Here is a 14,377-nt window from a genome sequence, read left to right on the forward strand (position 1 = left end):
TCTCTCACCCCCCCTCTCTCTTTCTTTCTTTTCTCTCTCTCTCTCTCTCTCTCTCTCTCTCTCCCTCTCTTTCTCTCTCACCCCCCTCTCTCTTTCTCTCTCTCTTTCTCTCTCTCTCTCTCTCTCTCTCTCTCTCACCCCCCCTCTCTCTTTCTTTCTTTTCTCTCTCTCTCTCTCTCTCTCTCTCTCTCTCTCTCCCTCTCTCTCTCCCTCTCTCTCTCTCTCTCCCTCTCTCTCTGTGCCATATGGTGTCAGTGTGTGAGAGACACGATGAGAGTTTAATAGCTGTACAGTCGTTTAAAACTCCACACCACGTAGCGACTGCATCTCTTTTTGCCTGCCAGTGATACGCTAATAGCGAGAAATGCATCTGCCCTTGTTCCCTCCTTCGCTCAGATGAGTCATCCTCCTCTTCCTCCTCCTCCTCATCATCATCATCATCATCTTCCTCAGGATTTCTGTAATCGCCTACATTTATTAGCTTCATTAACCACGACTCCTTCGCAGCTCAAGAAGAAAAGTGAAGTTTCCTCCAGATTATCTCCAGTCAGTCCAGTTCTATGACCTTATTAAGCCATTACGATCATTAATAAAGCAGTTATAAGCTCTGTGTGCTCTACAGTTGTGCCAGAAAGAAAGAAAATGTAAAAAGTGGCTTAATAAAGATCCTCCGAGGGATCGTTGAATTCTGTGATGAGATTGTTTCTGTGGAAATCTCTCCAGGGAGGGAAATAAAAGCTCAGTGTTTGCTCTTTCAGGAACGTCCTTGTTTACAGAGCTAGCCTCGAGAAATAATCGCCCCTACGTTTGTGTGTGTGTGTTTAGTGCGTGTGTGTGTGTGTTTAGTGCGTGTGTGTGTGTGTGTGTTTAGTGTGTGTGTGTGTGTCAGAGTGATGTTAATGATGTAGACAGTTATGATGTCAGGTGTTTGAGATGCCGTTAGCAGTAATAAGGGCTCTGTGCCTTCAGTGATGCTGCTGTGTTGCCAGAATGATTACTGACGCCCTGGATGATGATGATGATGATGATGATGATGATGATGATGATGATGATGATGTTTTGTGTGTGTGTGTGTGTGTGTTGTCATTCCGGTTCGATTTTCTGTATTTCATTCACTGTCAACATAGATTTATTTATTTATTTATTTATTTGAACCTCACTGTTAACCATTAAATTAATTAATTATGGATTAAATTATCATACGGTTCATCAAATTTGCTAGTTTTATTCCTAAATAATTTTTATTTATTTATTTATTTATTTATTCAACTATCTATTTATCTATCTATCGATCAATCTATCTATCTGAATCTGGCTGTTGTAACCATTATATTAATTGATTATAAAATAAATTATTGTATTGTTCCACTGTGCTAGTTTTATTCCTAAATAGTATTTATTTATTTATTTATTTATTTATTTATTTATTTATTTATTTATTTATTTATCTGTACCTCACTGTTATAATTTATTGATTATGAAGTAAATTATCATATTGTTGTTCCATTGCACAAGTTTTATTCCTACATAGCATTTATATATATATATATATCACTTTTGTTATCATATCAGGATGTTAGAGCGTAATAATGAACAAAACAGCTGCTGCAATCATTTATGTAAATGACTTTCAAGAAGCCCCGCCCCCATTCTACCATACTTGGTTAGAAATATGTAGCGCAGCAGGAGTGGCTGCTGTAAAATGAGAGGAAAGTCTAAAACCAAAGCCACTGTGAGCAGATACACACCCCTGCATCTGCTCGTCTGTTCATCTGGCTTCATTATTATTATTATAATTATTAGTTTTGTATAGATGTTGGTTTCTAGTGCACGCTTTTGATTGCAGCATGGATTCTTCTGAATGTCTTCTTGAACTCAGTGAAGCAGTGGAGCAGGCGTGATAAATCAGATGCCAGCCACATGCTGAAATCAGCCTCCGAGCAAATGGATGGAATTACAGCTGGTAAGATTTATGCTTCCTTCCAAAATATTCATGTTTTTGTTATTTTCAGCAATCTTCATGGTCTCTCTGTACGAGAGTTTATTTGACAGGTTAAATAAATCGTCTCTGAAACATCAACAATTCTTCATTAAGCTTCAGAAGAAGTCTGATTGGATCAACCAGAAGAAACACATCCTTTTATTTTTCTTCTCTCTCTCTCTCTCTCTCTCTCTCTCTCTCTCTGCACATCCTCATCTCTCTCTCTTTCTCTCCACCCCCTGCAGAGACTTCATTCCCACAGACTAAGCAGCATCTCACATAATGGGAGTGGAAATCTCGGAGGGGTTAATAAACAGCCGGAGTCATTTTATACACTATTAAACAAATTTGGAACGCTGAAAGGTTCACAGATTGTCGCTCTGAGGGAACATTTAGAAAAGTTCAAGGTGAAGTGTTGCAATAAGATCATTTTTTAGAATCTATAAATGCTTAATAAACCAAAAACACTTAAAATATGTGCTATAATTTTAGAATAATGAATTAAAAAATATTTAATTAAAATTATTTAATTAAATAAATAAATAATGGAAGACATGAAATTCATTCAATGGGTTCTAGGGTAATTCCTAGAACAAATGTTCCATCTGGGAAGAACAATTGTTCAAAGTTCAAAGTCTTTACTCTCAGAAAGGAGGAAAAGGAGAACCCTTAAAGGTGCTCTTCTTGTTGTTTCTGTGTAGTTTACTTGTGCTATAATTTCAGAATAATTGATGTAAAAAAATAAATATTTATTTACAATTATTTAATACATTTATTTGATTTAATTTGTATTAGAAATATTTCTAATTTTAGTTTAACAAAAATAATATATTTATTTATTTAAAAAAAAAAAAATAAAAATAATAATAATAATTCCTAGAACCTTAAACAGTTTTTTGTTTGTCTATCTGAGGACAACAATAAGTTCAAAGTGTTTCCTATCAGAAAGGAATCCAAGGACCTTTTAAGATGTTCTTCTTAACATTTCTATGCACTTTATCTATGAAGTTATTAGCAAAGTATTTTTTATATTAGCATTACAAGTGTCTGATTCCTGTGGAGTTGACTCAAGGAATATAGAGTGTGCCATTACTGGGTGCAGATGATAATCATTTACACTTAGACTCACTGCAGGAACACAGAGGAACCTTCTGTCTCACTAGCAAATGTGTAATGATTTTATTCAACTGAAAAAGTATCAAGGTTTAAAGATTTGAGGTATAAAATAAAAATCATTCACCATCAATATTCAGATTAGTCTGAATTTCTCATGGGCTGGAGATTATACAAGCAAGAACCAGTTGAGTTCTAAAACTGGTACTAAAAATCCCCATGGAGCTTTTTTTTCCCACCCTGATGTTACATCTGGCATGTTCATTAGGAATCTACATCCACATCTGGATTTCTGTACAGCTGCTTTGTTGACAATATATGTTGATTTAAAGATGATCCTGATATGAAGTCCATGTGTTCATGAATGATTAGGACATTTTATATCTAGCCATATATCTGAGACCAGGGCATGTTTATTTCTTGTACAGGTATTTTAAATAGAGATGAGATTACACTTTATATGGTTTCTTTTAGGACTTTCTCTTATTAGCTTTAACAGAAATACAGCAGAGTCTCTGGTGAAGGAATATCTGTTTATAGCTGCTATGAATTTCTTAAGTTTCCCTGCAGGGGATTAATAAAGTTATATCACTGCTCTCATCTCTAAAACATAAGTGATAACAGGAACTAACTTGTTTCATGGACATTCCACAATATGAATTAGATATTATAAATTATGATCTGTCATTTTGTAATAAATCACAGTGGTAAATATTGGCAAATTGCTGTAGTGTAAAAGGGAATAATAATAATAAGAAAATGATATCAATGACAATATTCTTTCTTAGCCTGAATCGGTGTGTTTTATTTGTTAAAAATGTTCATTTTCTGCTTTTTAAGCTTTTCTTACATTAGTTATATGCTGATTACAGATAAATTTGAAGAAGATTAGGCATGAAGGGACAGGTAGAAGTTTGGAAACAGTGGGAAAAAAGGAGTTCACACCCACCTGGGATTCTCTAGACACTTAAAAACAGGTTTATATCTGAAACATACTCGAACTCTACTCCCAATGCAGGGTCTAAAGCTATTGTTCCAGATCTCCTGGAGTCTGCAGATCACTGTATGTCTCTGAGGGTTCCAGAGCTGGACAAGGAGCTAAAAGATGCCCAGGACTCTGAACTCTGCAAGGAGGAGAAGGATATTGTGAGGAGGCAGGTTTCTACCACTACAGAGCGCACTGTCTTCTTGTGCCTGGACAAAAGTCTGGTAGGTTTTATGGATCATTTACGTTCTATAAACCTTAGTAACCTTGTTATGCTTATTAGAGCAACAATAGTAAATCATTGTATAAGAGGCGCTGTCATAGCCAGATGATTCCTGATGAGTTTCAGCCAAAGCAGACCTTTCAGTTAGCTTTCATTTAGAATTTAGAAACCATTCTGATTAGCTTCCATTGACTACAGCTAACAACAACCAAATGACTTATGATTTAAACTAAAAGTTAATTTCTAAAACCTGTTAAAATGTACACTATTATTTATGTGTTTCCTGTTGCAGGATATATTAAGAAAAAAACAAACAAAAAAACAAAGCAGTCCTAAAACAGAGCCTTGTGGAATGCCAGACTTTAACATTCACAAATCGATGTATGTAACAGTCAGTAAGATAAGATCTGAACCAGGGCTGTTCCATTAACTCCATCAAAACAATTCTAATCTGTGTAGAATAATATTCTGTGTTTTATGGTTATATTTCAAGAAATAAAATCGAAAAGAAACATCCCTTCTTGAAAGCCAGTATTAGGTCATTTAACCGGCACTTTCTGAATTCTAACTGAAAATTTGTGTAAGGGATTCCTGTGAAGGCACAAATTTAGGTCAGGTCCAGGTCAGGTTTTTTAGTCAATGGTTTGCTAACAGCCAGTTTGAAAAGTCTAGTATTTCCTTAAGACTACATAGCTATCTAGTTTTATTGCTAGATTTCCAGCAATCGACAGACACCAATATCCAGAGCTAGATTTATCTCATTTATACAGCTGAGGGCTAAGGGTCTTGCTCAAGGGCCTAGCAGTAACAGCTTGGTGGTCCTTGGATTCAAACTCATGGTCTTCTGATCAGTCGTCCAACATACACAGCCGATCCAAAGTTGTATTGTGTTGTGTTATGTACAATACAACTTTTGTTGCACAATCTAGATTTTTCAAGTGATCAATATCTTCTATTATCTGAACACACCTGTCCCCTGAAACACTGCAATGATTTCTTGGTCTTGTTTTAAACAAAGTTATAGTTTTGCTTCCACAATTTAACATATTTATTCTTCCACTGAATGAAGACACTGCTGTTGCGATCATTGCCCTACCTTGTTGTTTTGCCACACTATTCAAACTGGATGATGACTACACCAGTGATACACTATACTGCCAAAAGTATTGGGACACCCCTCCAAATCATTGAATTCAGGTGTTGTTTTTCAGGGGTTGGGCTCAGCCCCTTAGTTCCAGTGAAAGGAACTCTTAATGCTTCAGCTTCATACCAAGACATTTTGGACAATTTCATGCTCTTTGTGGGAACAGTTTGGGGATGACCCTTTCCTGTTCCAACATGACTGCACACCAGTGACCAAAGCAAGGTCCATAAAGACAAGGATGAGTGAGTTTGGTGTGGAGGAACTTGACTGTCCTGCACAGAGTCCTGACCTCAACCCCATAGAACACCTTTGGGATGAATTAGAGTGGAGACTGTGAGCCAGACCTTCTCGTTCAACATCAGTGCCTGACCTCACAAATGTGCTTCTAGAGGAATGGTCAAAAATTCCCATAAACACACTCCTAAACCTTGTGGAAAGCCTTCCCAGAAGAGTTGAAGCTGTTCTAGCTGCAAAGGGCGGGACAACTCCATATTACATTCATGTACATGGAAAGACAGATGTCCCAAAACTTTTGGCAACATAGTTTATGACCATATGTTCTGGGAAAATTTTTGAGTGTTTATGTTACACTGCCCGTTAGTGGCTATGTATCCTATCTAGAATCATGTGATGTATGATATTCAGGACTGATTTCAACAACAAAGCAGATTTTTAGTTATAAACTGGAATTTGTGTTGCTTCAAACTTGTCATTTGACCGCAGCATATTTTGCTACAGAAATATGTTGAGTCTGATTTGGCACAGTATGGGTTAAGTGTCATGCCCAAGTGTTTACAGAGCCAGACTGGTCTTGTATCTTGGAACTAGCCCACTTATGGTTCATAGCCTAATGAGAAAACAGGATTATCCAGTCAGTTATGTCAATCAAACTGGCAAATTTCTGATTTGACTCTTCTACTCCCAGGCTGCCACTGACTATCTTTGTTTTTAGGTGATTTAGAGACGTCCATGATAGAGAGGTGAGTAATAATTTTAAAAGAGTAGAGCAGTAAGCCTAGGCAGAGACAAAAGGAAGGATTTAAGGCATGGCAAATTCAGTTTATTATTCCGATTGCATGGAAGAATATAGTAATCTCCAAAGAAGTCTTTCCTCTTATTTGAAATAGAATACTGCTTATTCAGTTTAGGCCAAATATGCTAGATTTTTCAGGCAGAAATGAATAGCTGAAATAAGAAAAACTTCTTTTTGTACCAAACATGAACTTACCATCTACACTATATTGCCAAAAGTATTGGGACACCCCTCTAAATCATTGAGTTCAGGTGTTGTGTTTCAGGGGTTGGGCTCGGCCCCTTAGTTCCAGTGAAAGGAACTCTTAATGCTTCAGCTTCATACCAAGACATTTTGGACAATTTCATGCTCTTTGTGGGAACAGTTTGGGGATGACCCCTTCCTGTTCCAACATGACTGCACACCAGTGACCAAAGCAAGGTCCATAAAGACATGGATGAGTGAGTTTGGTGTGGAGGAACTTGACTGGCCTGCACAGAGTCCTGACCTCAACCCCATAGAACACCTTTGGGATGAATTAGAGTGGAGACTGTGAGACAGACCTTCTTGTCCAACATCAGTGCCTGACCTCACAAATGTGCTTCTAGAGGAATGGTCAAAAATTCCCATAAACACACTCCTAAACCTTGTGGAAAGCCTTCCTAGAAAAGTTGAAACTGTTATAACTGCCAGACAACTCCATATTACATTCATGTGCATTTGGGCAGACGTCCCAAAACCTTTGGCAATATCGGTCAGTGCAAGATTCCATCCTGCACTTTGTTCCTTCTTTCCTTCGTTTTACTTCCCCTTCTCCTCTACTACTCCTCACCTCATTTATTCTCTTCTTCCTTTCCACCTCCTCCTCCAGCCTCTTGTGTAACACGTGTGTCAGACGTGTGCCCTCGCTACACAAAGGGCCCACGTGAGGTTTGTGTTTTTTTCTGAAGTACTCGCTAATGAGATCTAAGAAAGCAGAGCAACAAAGCTGGACAGGGTGCCGAGATCAGAATTCATAACTAAGTAGGCTGAGTGAAAAAAATTAAAAGGGGATAGAATTAGTGCCATAGAATCAGGAGAGAGAATAAGAAGAGAGAGGTAAAGAGAAAAAAAGAGAGATGGAGGAGGAGGAGAATAAAGAAAGGAGAAAAGGGAGGGAGAGTGCAGCTGCTGAGATCTGAGCTGCAAGACCGCAGCCTGATGTTAAAGACTGCTGCCTTCTCTCTGCTCCAAACCAGATGCTGAGGAGCCATAAACAGCCTCCAGACAGGGAAAAACACACACACACACACACACACACATACTGAGAGACAGAAGACATCGATTAGAGCTTTAGTGCTGCGTTTATTTCCCGTTTGGAGCAGTTGACGGTCCTACATGTGAGAAGAAGGAGGCAGGATCATGGCCGTGAGTCATGGAGTGTGACATTGAGTTTTACAAACATTTTACTTGGCTTAAAAAGGTAAGCTTCTTCTACTAGTGCAACTCTTTTTCCTTCCTTTTCTTAAATTCTGATTGCAGTTTATTTTACTTTAAACGTTTGGCTTGTTTACGTCACCGAAAGCTGCACTGCAGACGCATGGAGGACGAGCGGAGGCTGAAAAAATCCACTTCAAAAACCATGAGGCTCAGAACCAGAAGTGTAGTTTTTATAAGAAATGAGATTCACATGCAAGGAATTTGACTCGGCAGCCGCTCACGCTGACAGAGGCTGAAAAGAAAATCCACATAAATGTTAAGAATAGAGGCAGGAATGAAGGATTATACGATGTGTTATGAAGAAAATACAGTAAATGCAGTATTTACAGTAAACTTGATATAACTTATATTAGCTAGTTTTGCTTGTTTGTGAGGTTGTGTTGTGCGTAGATGACAGATCATAACACCTGCGATATACACAAACACAGTTTGAATCACATTTCTACCACAGCGCTGTTGGGTGCTCGATTCTGATTGGTCGGCTGATGTTGATTCGTTTTCTATAACAGCAGCTCTGACTTTAGTGCAGCTACAAATTACAGGTTTTACATCAACATGCTATAGTAAGAACTTACAATGTTTGTGTGAAGACGCTACACATAAACAGACTTGTCTGTTTTCTGTAAGGTTTACAGAAGAATTTGCCAGTCTATTTTATTTAATAAAAAACATGAAATTTGAGCTGAACTTTTTTGTTTTATTGAGCTATGAGGATCGACTGGTTTTACAGCAGCTAATATAACAGAAGTGAAAATTTCTATAAACCATGAAGCCATATATATATATTAACTTTTAAATATAAACCATTGTATAAACTTGCCTATAAATTTATAATAATTTTAAGTCCAGAGGTTTGGTTATTAGCTCAATCATGAGGCAGTGCTCTGATACCAGAACCATCAGGAATGTACACTATATTGGCAAAAGTTTTGGGACATCTGCCTTTACATGCAGTATGGAGTTATCCTGCATTTTGCAGCTATAACAGCTTCTTTTAGGGGAAGGCTTTCCACAAGGTTTAGGAGTGTGTTTATGGGAATTATCAGACACTGATGTTGGACGAGAAGGTCAGGCTCACAGTCTCCACTCTAATTCATTCCAAAGGTGTTCTATGGGGTTGAGGTCAGGACTCTGTGCAGGCCAGTCAAGTTCCTCCACACCAAACTCACTCATCCATGTCTTTATGGACCTTGCTTTGGTCAGTGGTGTGCAGTCATGTTGGAACAGGAAGGGGTCATCCCCAAACTGTTCCCACAAAGAGCATGAAATTGTCCAAAATGTCTTGGTATGAAGCTGAAGCATTAAGAGTTCCTTTCACTGGAACTAAGGGGCCGAGCCCAACCCCTGAAACACAACACCTGCACTCAATGATTTGGAGAGGTGTCCCAAAACCTTTGGTAATATAGTGTAAGGAAGAATTTAGGACCCAATTTATTCCCAAATCATAAAAGTACCCAGTAGATAGAATTTAGTAGATCGAGATGGATTAAAATAATGTAAAAGTAATCCAAGGTGTGTTTATATACTGTCTGTGACTGATTGCTGGTCCGTAGGTCAACCTGCGAGCACTGGGCAACAACGAGAGTTATCAGGAACGGCTCTGTCGACTCGAGGGAGATAAGGAATCGCTCGTGTTACAGGTAAGATGTAGGGGGTCGGCTCTGGTCAAAGGCTGTGTGTATGTGTGTGTGTCTGTGTGTGTGTGTGTTTGTGTAGTGCTTTCTAAAAGCCTGCTTTTATCTTTGTTATATTGCAACTGGGAGAACTGGAGTTTGTTTATAAGCTGTTTTTAGAGGAACCTGACTTTTATAACCGTTATATTAATTAATTATGAACTAAATTATCACATGTTTGTTCCAATGTCCCTAAATAGCATTTATTTATTTATTTATTTATTTATTTATTTATTTATTTATTTGACATTTTCAGCCAAGGAACTTAAACAATGCAGCTATAAATTATTTATGGCTTTTATCTGAACTTTCATTACTAGTTTAATTCCATATTTAGTCTTCATATTTATTTATTTATATATTCATTTATTTAAATTTATATACTTAATGTTAATGTATTTAATTAATGTATTGTTTGTTCATTTGTTTGCTTATAATGTAGATGAATGCTAATTATCAGGCAGATTATTTGAACACTGTGTGCATGATGCTGGCTTTTATCAGCTGTTTCAATTTCATGAAATTTGTTCAACTCTAAACTCTCAGTTTTCAGATAAACAATTAAACTTTTATTTTATAATTAGCTCTTATTTACCAGGTGATTCCCAATGATGTTAAAAACATCTTTCCTTTTGCTCAGAGTAGTCACGAGTATGAGCAGTAATGAGGGTTGATGGCTGATGATTATGAATGTGCTCATAGGAAGCAATTCTGTGATCGTCTGGTAATCCTGAACATTAGCCAGATCGTGTAGCACAGTAGTGTGAAGCTAGGCTTTGGCAGGAAGGCTGTCCTTCCTCCTCGGCTCTGTCACATGCTTGAACGGTTGAGTAAAATGCCTAGCATTCAGGCCAAGTGCTGGAAACTTTAGACAGCAGCCAATCCATCAGCTTGCTGAACACCATTTCAGTGATTATAATGATGCAGCCACCATCATAATCCTCTGGGCCTCGGTTTTGCTTGCTCAGGATTATCAGCTCAGACTGTAGTCCACTGTTTTGAAACTCGTTGTGCCACTTTATTGCGCATTGACAAGTGTAGAAACAACCGCTGAAGGGCAAATCGAGATTAAAACAAATCATACGTCTATGTTAGAGCTATTAGTAAGATGTGAATGCTAGGCAAAGAGAGGTATTTGTGTAGGACGAGAAGACTGGTTTGTTTTCATTGGAGATTTATGACTCTCTCTCTCTCTCTCTCTCTCTCTCTTTAACTCACTATACAAACACACACACAGGTGAGTGTGTTGACAGACCAGGTGGAGGCTCAAGGAGAGAAGATCAGAGACCTGGAGAATTCCCTTGAAGAGCACCAACTCAAGCTGAACTCTACTGAAGAAATGCTGCAACAGGTACAACAAATATTCTTCATTACAGCTTCACAAATGCAAATGTGTAAGAACTTATATCCGTTAAGGTGAAAACAGAGCTGTTAGGGCTTTTCTTTCGAGCTCAGCAAAAAGAATTGAATCTTTGATGGCATTCTGGTTGCTCGGCTTCATCTGAAGTTGTTGAAGTTGTTCGAACGCTGGTCCTGTGTTCACGCTGGTGGTTATGTGATGTGACAAAGTCATTCATTTTTAATGAGATCTCAAGGGACTGTTGGGGAAGTCTGTGAAGAGAGGGAATTAAGAAAAAAAAAGGTAAGGAAAGGTTAACCTTGTGAATTGTAAATGAAAAAGAAAAGTGACGTGGCTGTAGACTTCTTATTTTTGTCAGGGTATTTTTTTAATGGGAGGATGAGGGTATATTTGTTCCTACTTGCAGATCCTGAACCAGTTTTTAGGTTTAAAGTGTTTTATTTACACAACGGCATTAAACACTCCAAATAGAAGCCAATAATCAGAAAGAGCAACCATGATTTTTGCCTTGTTCTTACACCAGGAGACTGTAATATCCGACATTTTGCTTTTTTTAAAATCTATTTTTAGTGGTTAGACTAAGACTAAGATTTCTGGTCATTTTGTTTTCATGTGGTTCTGTAGCTGGTTGTGTATCTGTGAAAGCCATAACCCAGAAAACTATTGTGATGCTTGTTAGTGACCAATATAGAACATGCTGATGCCCAGAAAACGCTGCTGGGATGAAAGCCAAAACCCTGGAACCAATGCTATAGACAGATAGCTCCGCCCCCTAAATCTAGCCTTCGTTTTTGTTGAATCGTATAAAAATAGGGTTGTGTGATTTGTCATGAATTTAGCTGTAGTAAAGCCAAAAGGAACAAAGTCACAAGTTTTTCTTCATCTGTCCATCCCTCTGTCCATCTGAACAACCCACCTGTCTGTCTGTACATCCATCTGTTTAGCTGTTTGTCCATTACTCCGTATGTCTTTTTTTATAATTGTACGTCCATGTATCTGTCTGTCTAATTGTCCATCCCTTTCATCTGTCTGTCTGTTCGTCTCTCTGTATGTCCATCCATCTAGGTGTTTGTCCATCACTTCATATGTATTTCTTTACAATTGTCTGTCCATGTGTCTGTCCAACTGTCCCTCCCTTTCGTCTGTCTGTCTGTCTATCTCTCTGTATGTCCATCCGTCTAGCTGTTTGTCCATCACTCCATATGTCTTTCTTAACAGTTGTATGTTTGTCTGTCTAATTGTCCATACCTTTGTCTATCTATCTATCTATCTATCTATCTATCTATCTATCTATCTATCTATCTATCTATCTATCTATCTATGACTTGATGAAGCAGCTACATTCTTGTTCTACAGTGTGGTTTTCTTTCGGGATCATTAATGGTTCTCGCTCTAGAACCTTATGTGAGAGAGGAACGCTCTCTCCTAGCATTCTAGAGTGACCAAACAAAGACTCAGTTAAAAGAAGATGACTACAGAGTGAATGGAAAATATAAGTGAAGCTGTTCTACTTGAAATGTTCTCTGAAAGAGAAGCACTATGTTCTGAGGTTCTACTTAGAACCATTCAGGGTGTACTAGCAGCGCTGTCTCTGCAGCTCTTGTTTCGAGTCAATTTCAAATCATCTCATGGATTTTAGGAAGTTAACGAACCTTACAGTGAACTCTGTGACTCAGACGTTGTTGTGTTCTGTTGCAGTTTGTTTAGTCTGTCTGTCTACTCGCTGTTTACCATCAACTCTTTCTTTCTTCCCATTAGCTTCTATTTTTACACCAAGCTTCTGTTACATTCCTTCCATGGAATTATTTTTAATGTTAATATTCCCCATTACATGTTCCTCCTACCTGATTATACTTCATTTTCTTATTCAAATAAATGACTATTTTTAGATTTGTTTTTTAAGCCAGATGTCTTTAAAGGAAGATATGTACATGGGTTCCTTGGGTTTTGAAGCTTTACAGGAGGAAATAGCTCAAGGTCAGGCCTCACTTTGCCTTGACAACACAAATATTTGACAGGGTTGTGGGATCTATGTGGTTTGTGCCCAGTCTGGATGGTGTAGTCTGGCCAGGTAAGCTGATCTTCAGGCATAGAGGAAAAGAGAGAAAAGTATTAGCAAGAAGAAAGAAATGCAAAGAAAAAAGGACCAAAGTACACAGAGAAAAATGACACGATTATCCAGTTATTCCAGTGTCAGGTTAGAAAGATAACTAGCATTTATCCAAGGTTAAAATCTCACATGAAGTGGATTTGGAACTGTGATTCGATTCTGTATGTTGACATGTTTTCCTCTTTAAACAGGAAGTCAGTGTGAGTGTGTGTTGTGAGTCTACTTCAGACTCTAGAGTTCGAGATACGCTATGGTCTAAAAACATGTCGTGGAACAACAAAGGATTTATAGAACGAATTATCAAAAATAAATGAATAAATAAATAAACAAATAAATAAATAAAAATAAGTTTTTTTTTTCATTATTGAACAACTAATATAAAACATTTTCTCAATTAACAAGCTATGATATAAATCTATAAAAATAAAATAATTTTAAAAAATGTTTTTTTTTAAAAAAGGATAATTTTTGTTGTACATGATGTGATAGAAATAATAAAAAAAATAATATTTATAATAAAAATTATACATATTTATAAAAAAAATCTAATTAATAATGAATTATTTATTCCTTTATTTTGTTTTTTGTTTTTTTCCAAAAAAAGAAACATTAATTATCCCCTAAAAAACAAAAGTCATTCATTTTCATTATTTTTAAAAATCTTTTTTTGTATTTTTGTATTTTTTTTAACTCAGTTTATCACCCCTATCGCATTGTAGAATTCTTTATTTCCAGAGGTACTTTAACAAGCTTTTCCACCTCATTTTCTGACAGACTTTAATTGCCCCATTTCTGTGTTATTTGTGTTTCTTTTCTAAAAGCGCTGCTCCTGATTGAATCTACAGCGTTGGCTCGGCTGATGGGAAGCATTTTAGAGCTGTGGTCATTATGAGGTTTTGGCCTCCAAAAGTCAATCCGCTCCCAGTGACATAGCCTTAATATTTTCCATCTGCAGTCTCTAAATGGCACGATATTCACTCGAAAAGCGAGCTTCCCAATGCGGGACAGTGTATGACAAATGCATGGCTGTTAAAATCACCTTCGGGCCAGTTGGTGAAGTCAGCGTCTGCTTTTAAACAGACGGCTTAAAGACCAAAATATTGTTTTTGTCACCGATTCTGGGTGTGTTTTCTTCAGAGCTGCCTGGATTAAATCTCCACTTCTTGAGTGTTTTGCAGACACTCTTTTTCCTGCCCTCTCTCTCTCTCTCTCTCTCTCTTGTGTCATACAGTCAGAGAGAGGGGAAGTAAATATAGCCTTCATAGTCTGTGTATATTTAGCCAACGTGAAGCAGAAG

The 14,377-nt window shown here is 37.5% G+C and overlaps 1 protein-coding gene across 8 annotated transcripts in view; it reads left to right on the plus strand.

The window, feature by feature from the left end:
* The first annotated feature begins 1,784 nt into the window (after positions 1–1,784).
* Positions 1,785–14,377, plus strand: part of ppfibp2a (PPFIA binding protein 2a) — a 37,328-nt gene continuing 24,735 nt past the window's right edge. For 2 of the 8 annotated variants that reach the window (XM_058388419.1, XM_058388420.1), the window contains exons 1-4: positions 1,785–1,963; positions 4,113–4,303; positions 9,491–9,577; positions 10,848–10,961. In XM_058388419.1, coding sequence (XP_058244402.1) covers positions 1,921–1,963; positions 4,113–4,303; positions 9,491–9,577; positions 10,848–10,961 — 435 coding nt within the window. In that variant the 5' untranslated portion in view covers positions 1,785–1,920. Of the gene's footprint in view, positions 1,964–4,112; positions 4,304–7,640; positions 7,921–9,490; positions 9,578–10,847; positions 10,962–14,377 lie in introns of those variants that run through there. The other 6 variants (XM_058388418.1, XM_058388423.1, XM_058388422.1 and 3 more) reach the window with 6 other exon arrangements.

This window comes from Hemibagrus wyckioides, linkage group LG04 (assembly GCF_019097595.1).
Source record: "Hemibagrus wyckioides isolate EC202008001 linkage group LG04, SWU_Hwy_1.0, whole genome shotgun sequence".
Taxonomy (NCBI): domain Eukaryota; kingdom Metazoa; phylum Chordata; class Actinopteri; order Siluriformes; family Bagridae; genus Hemibagrus; species Hemibagrus wyckioides.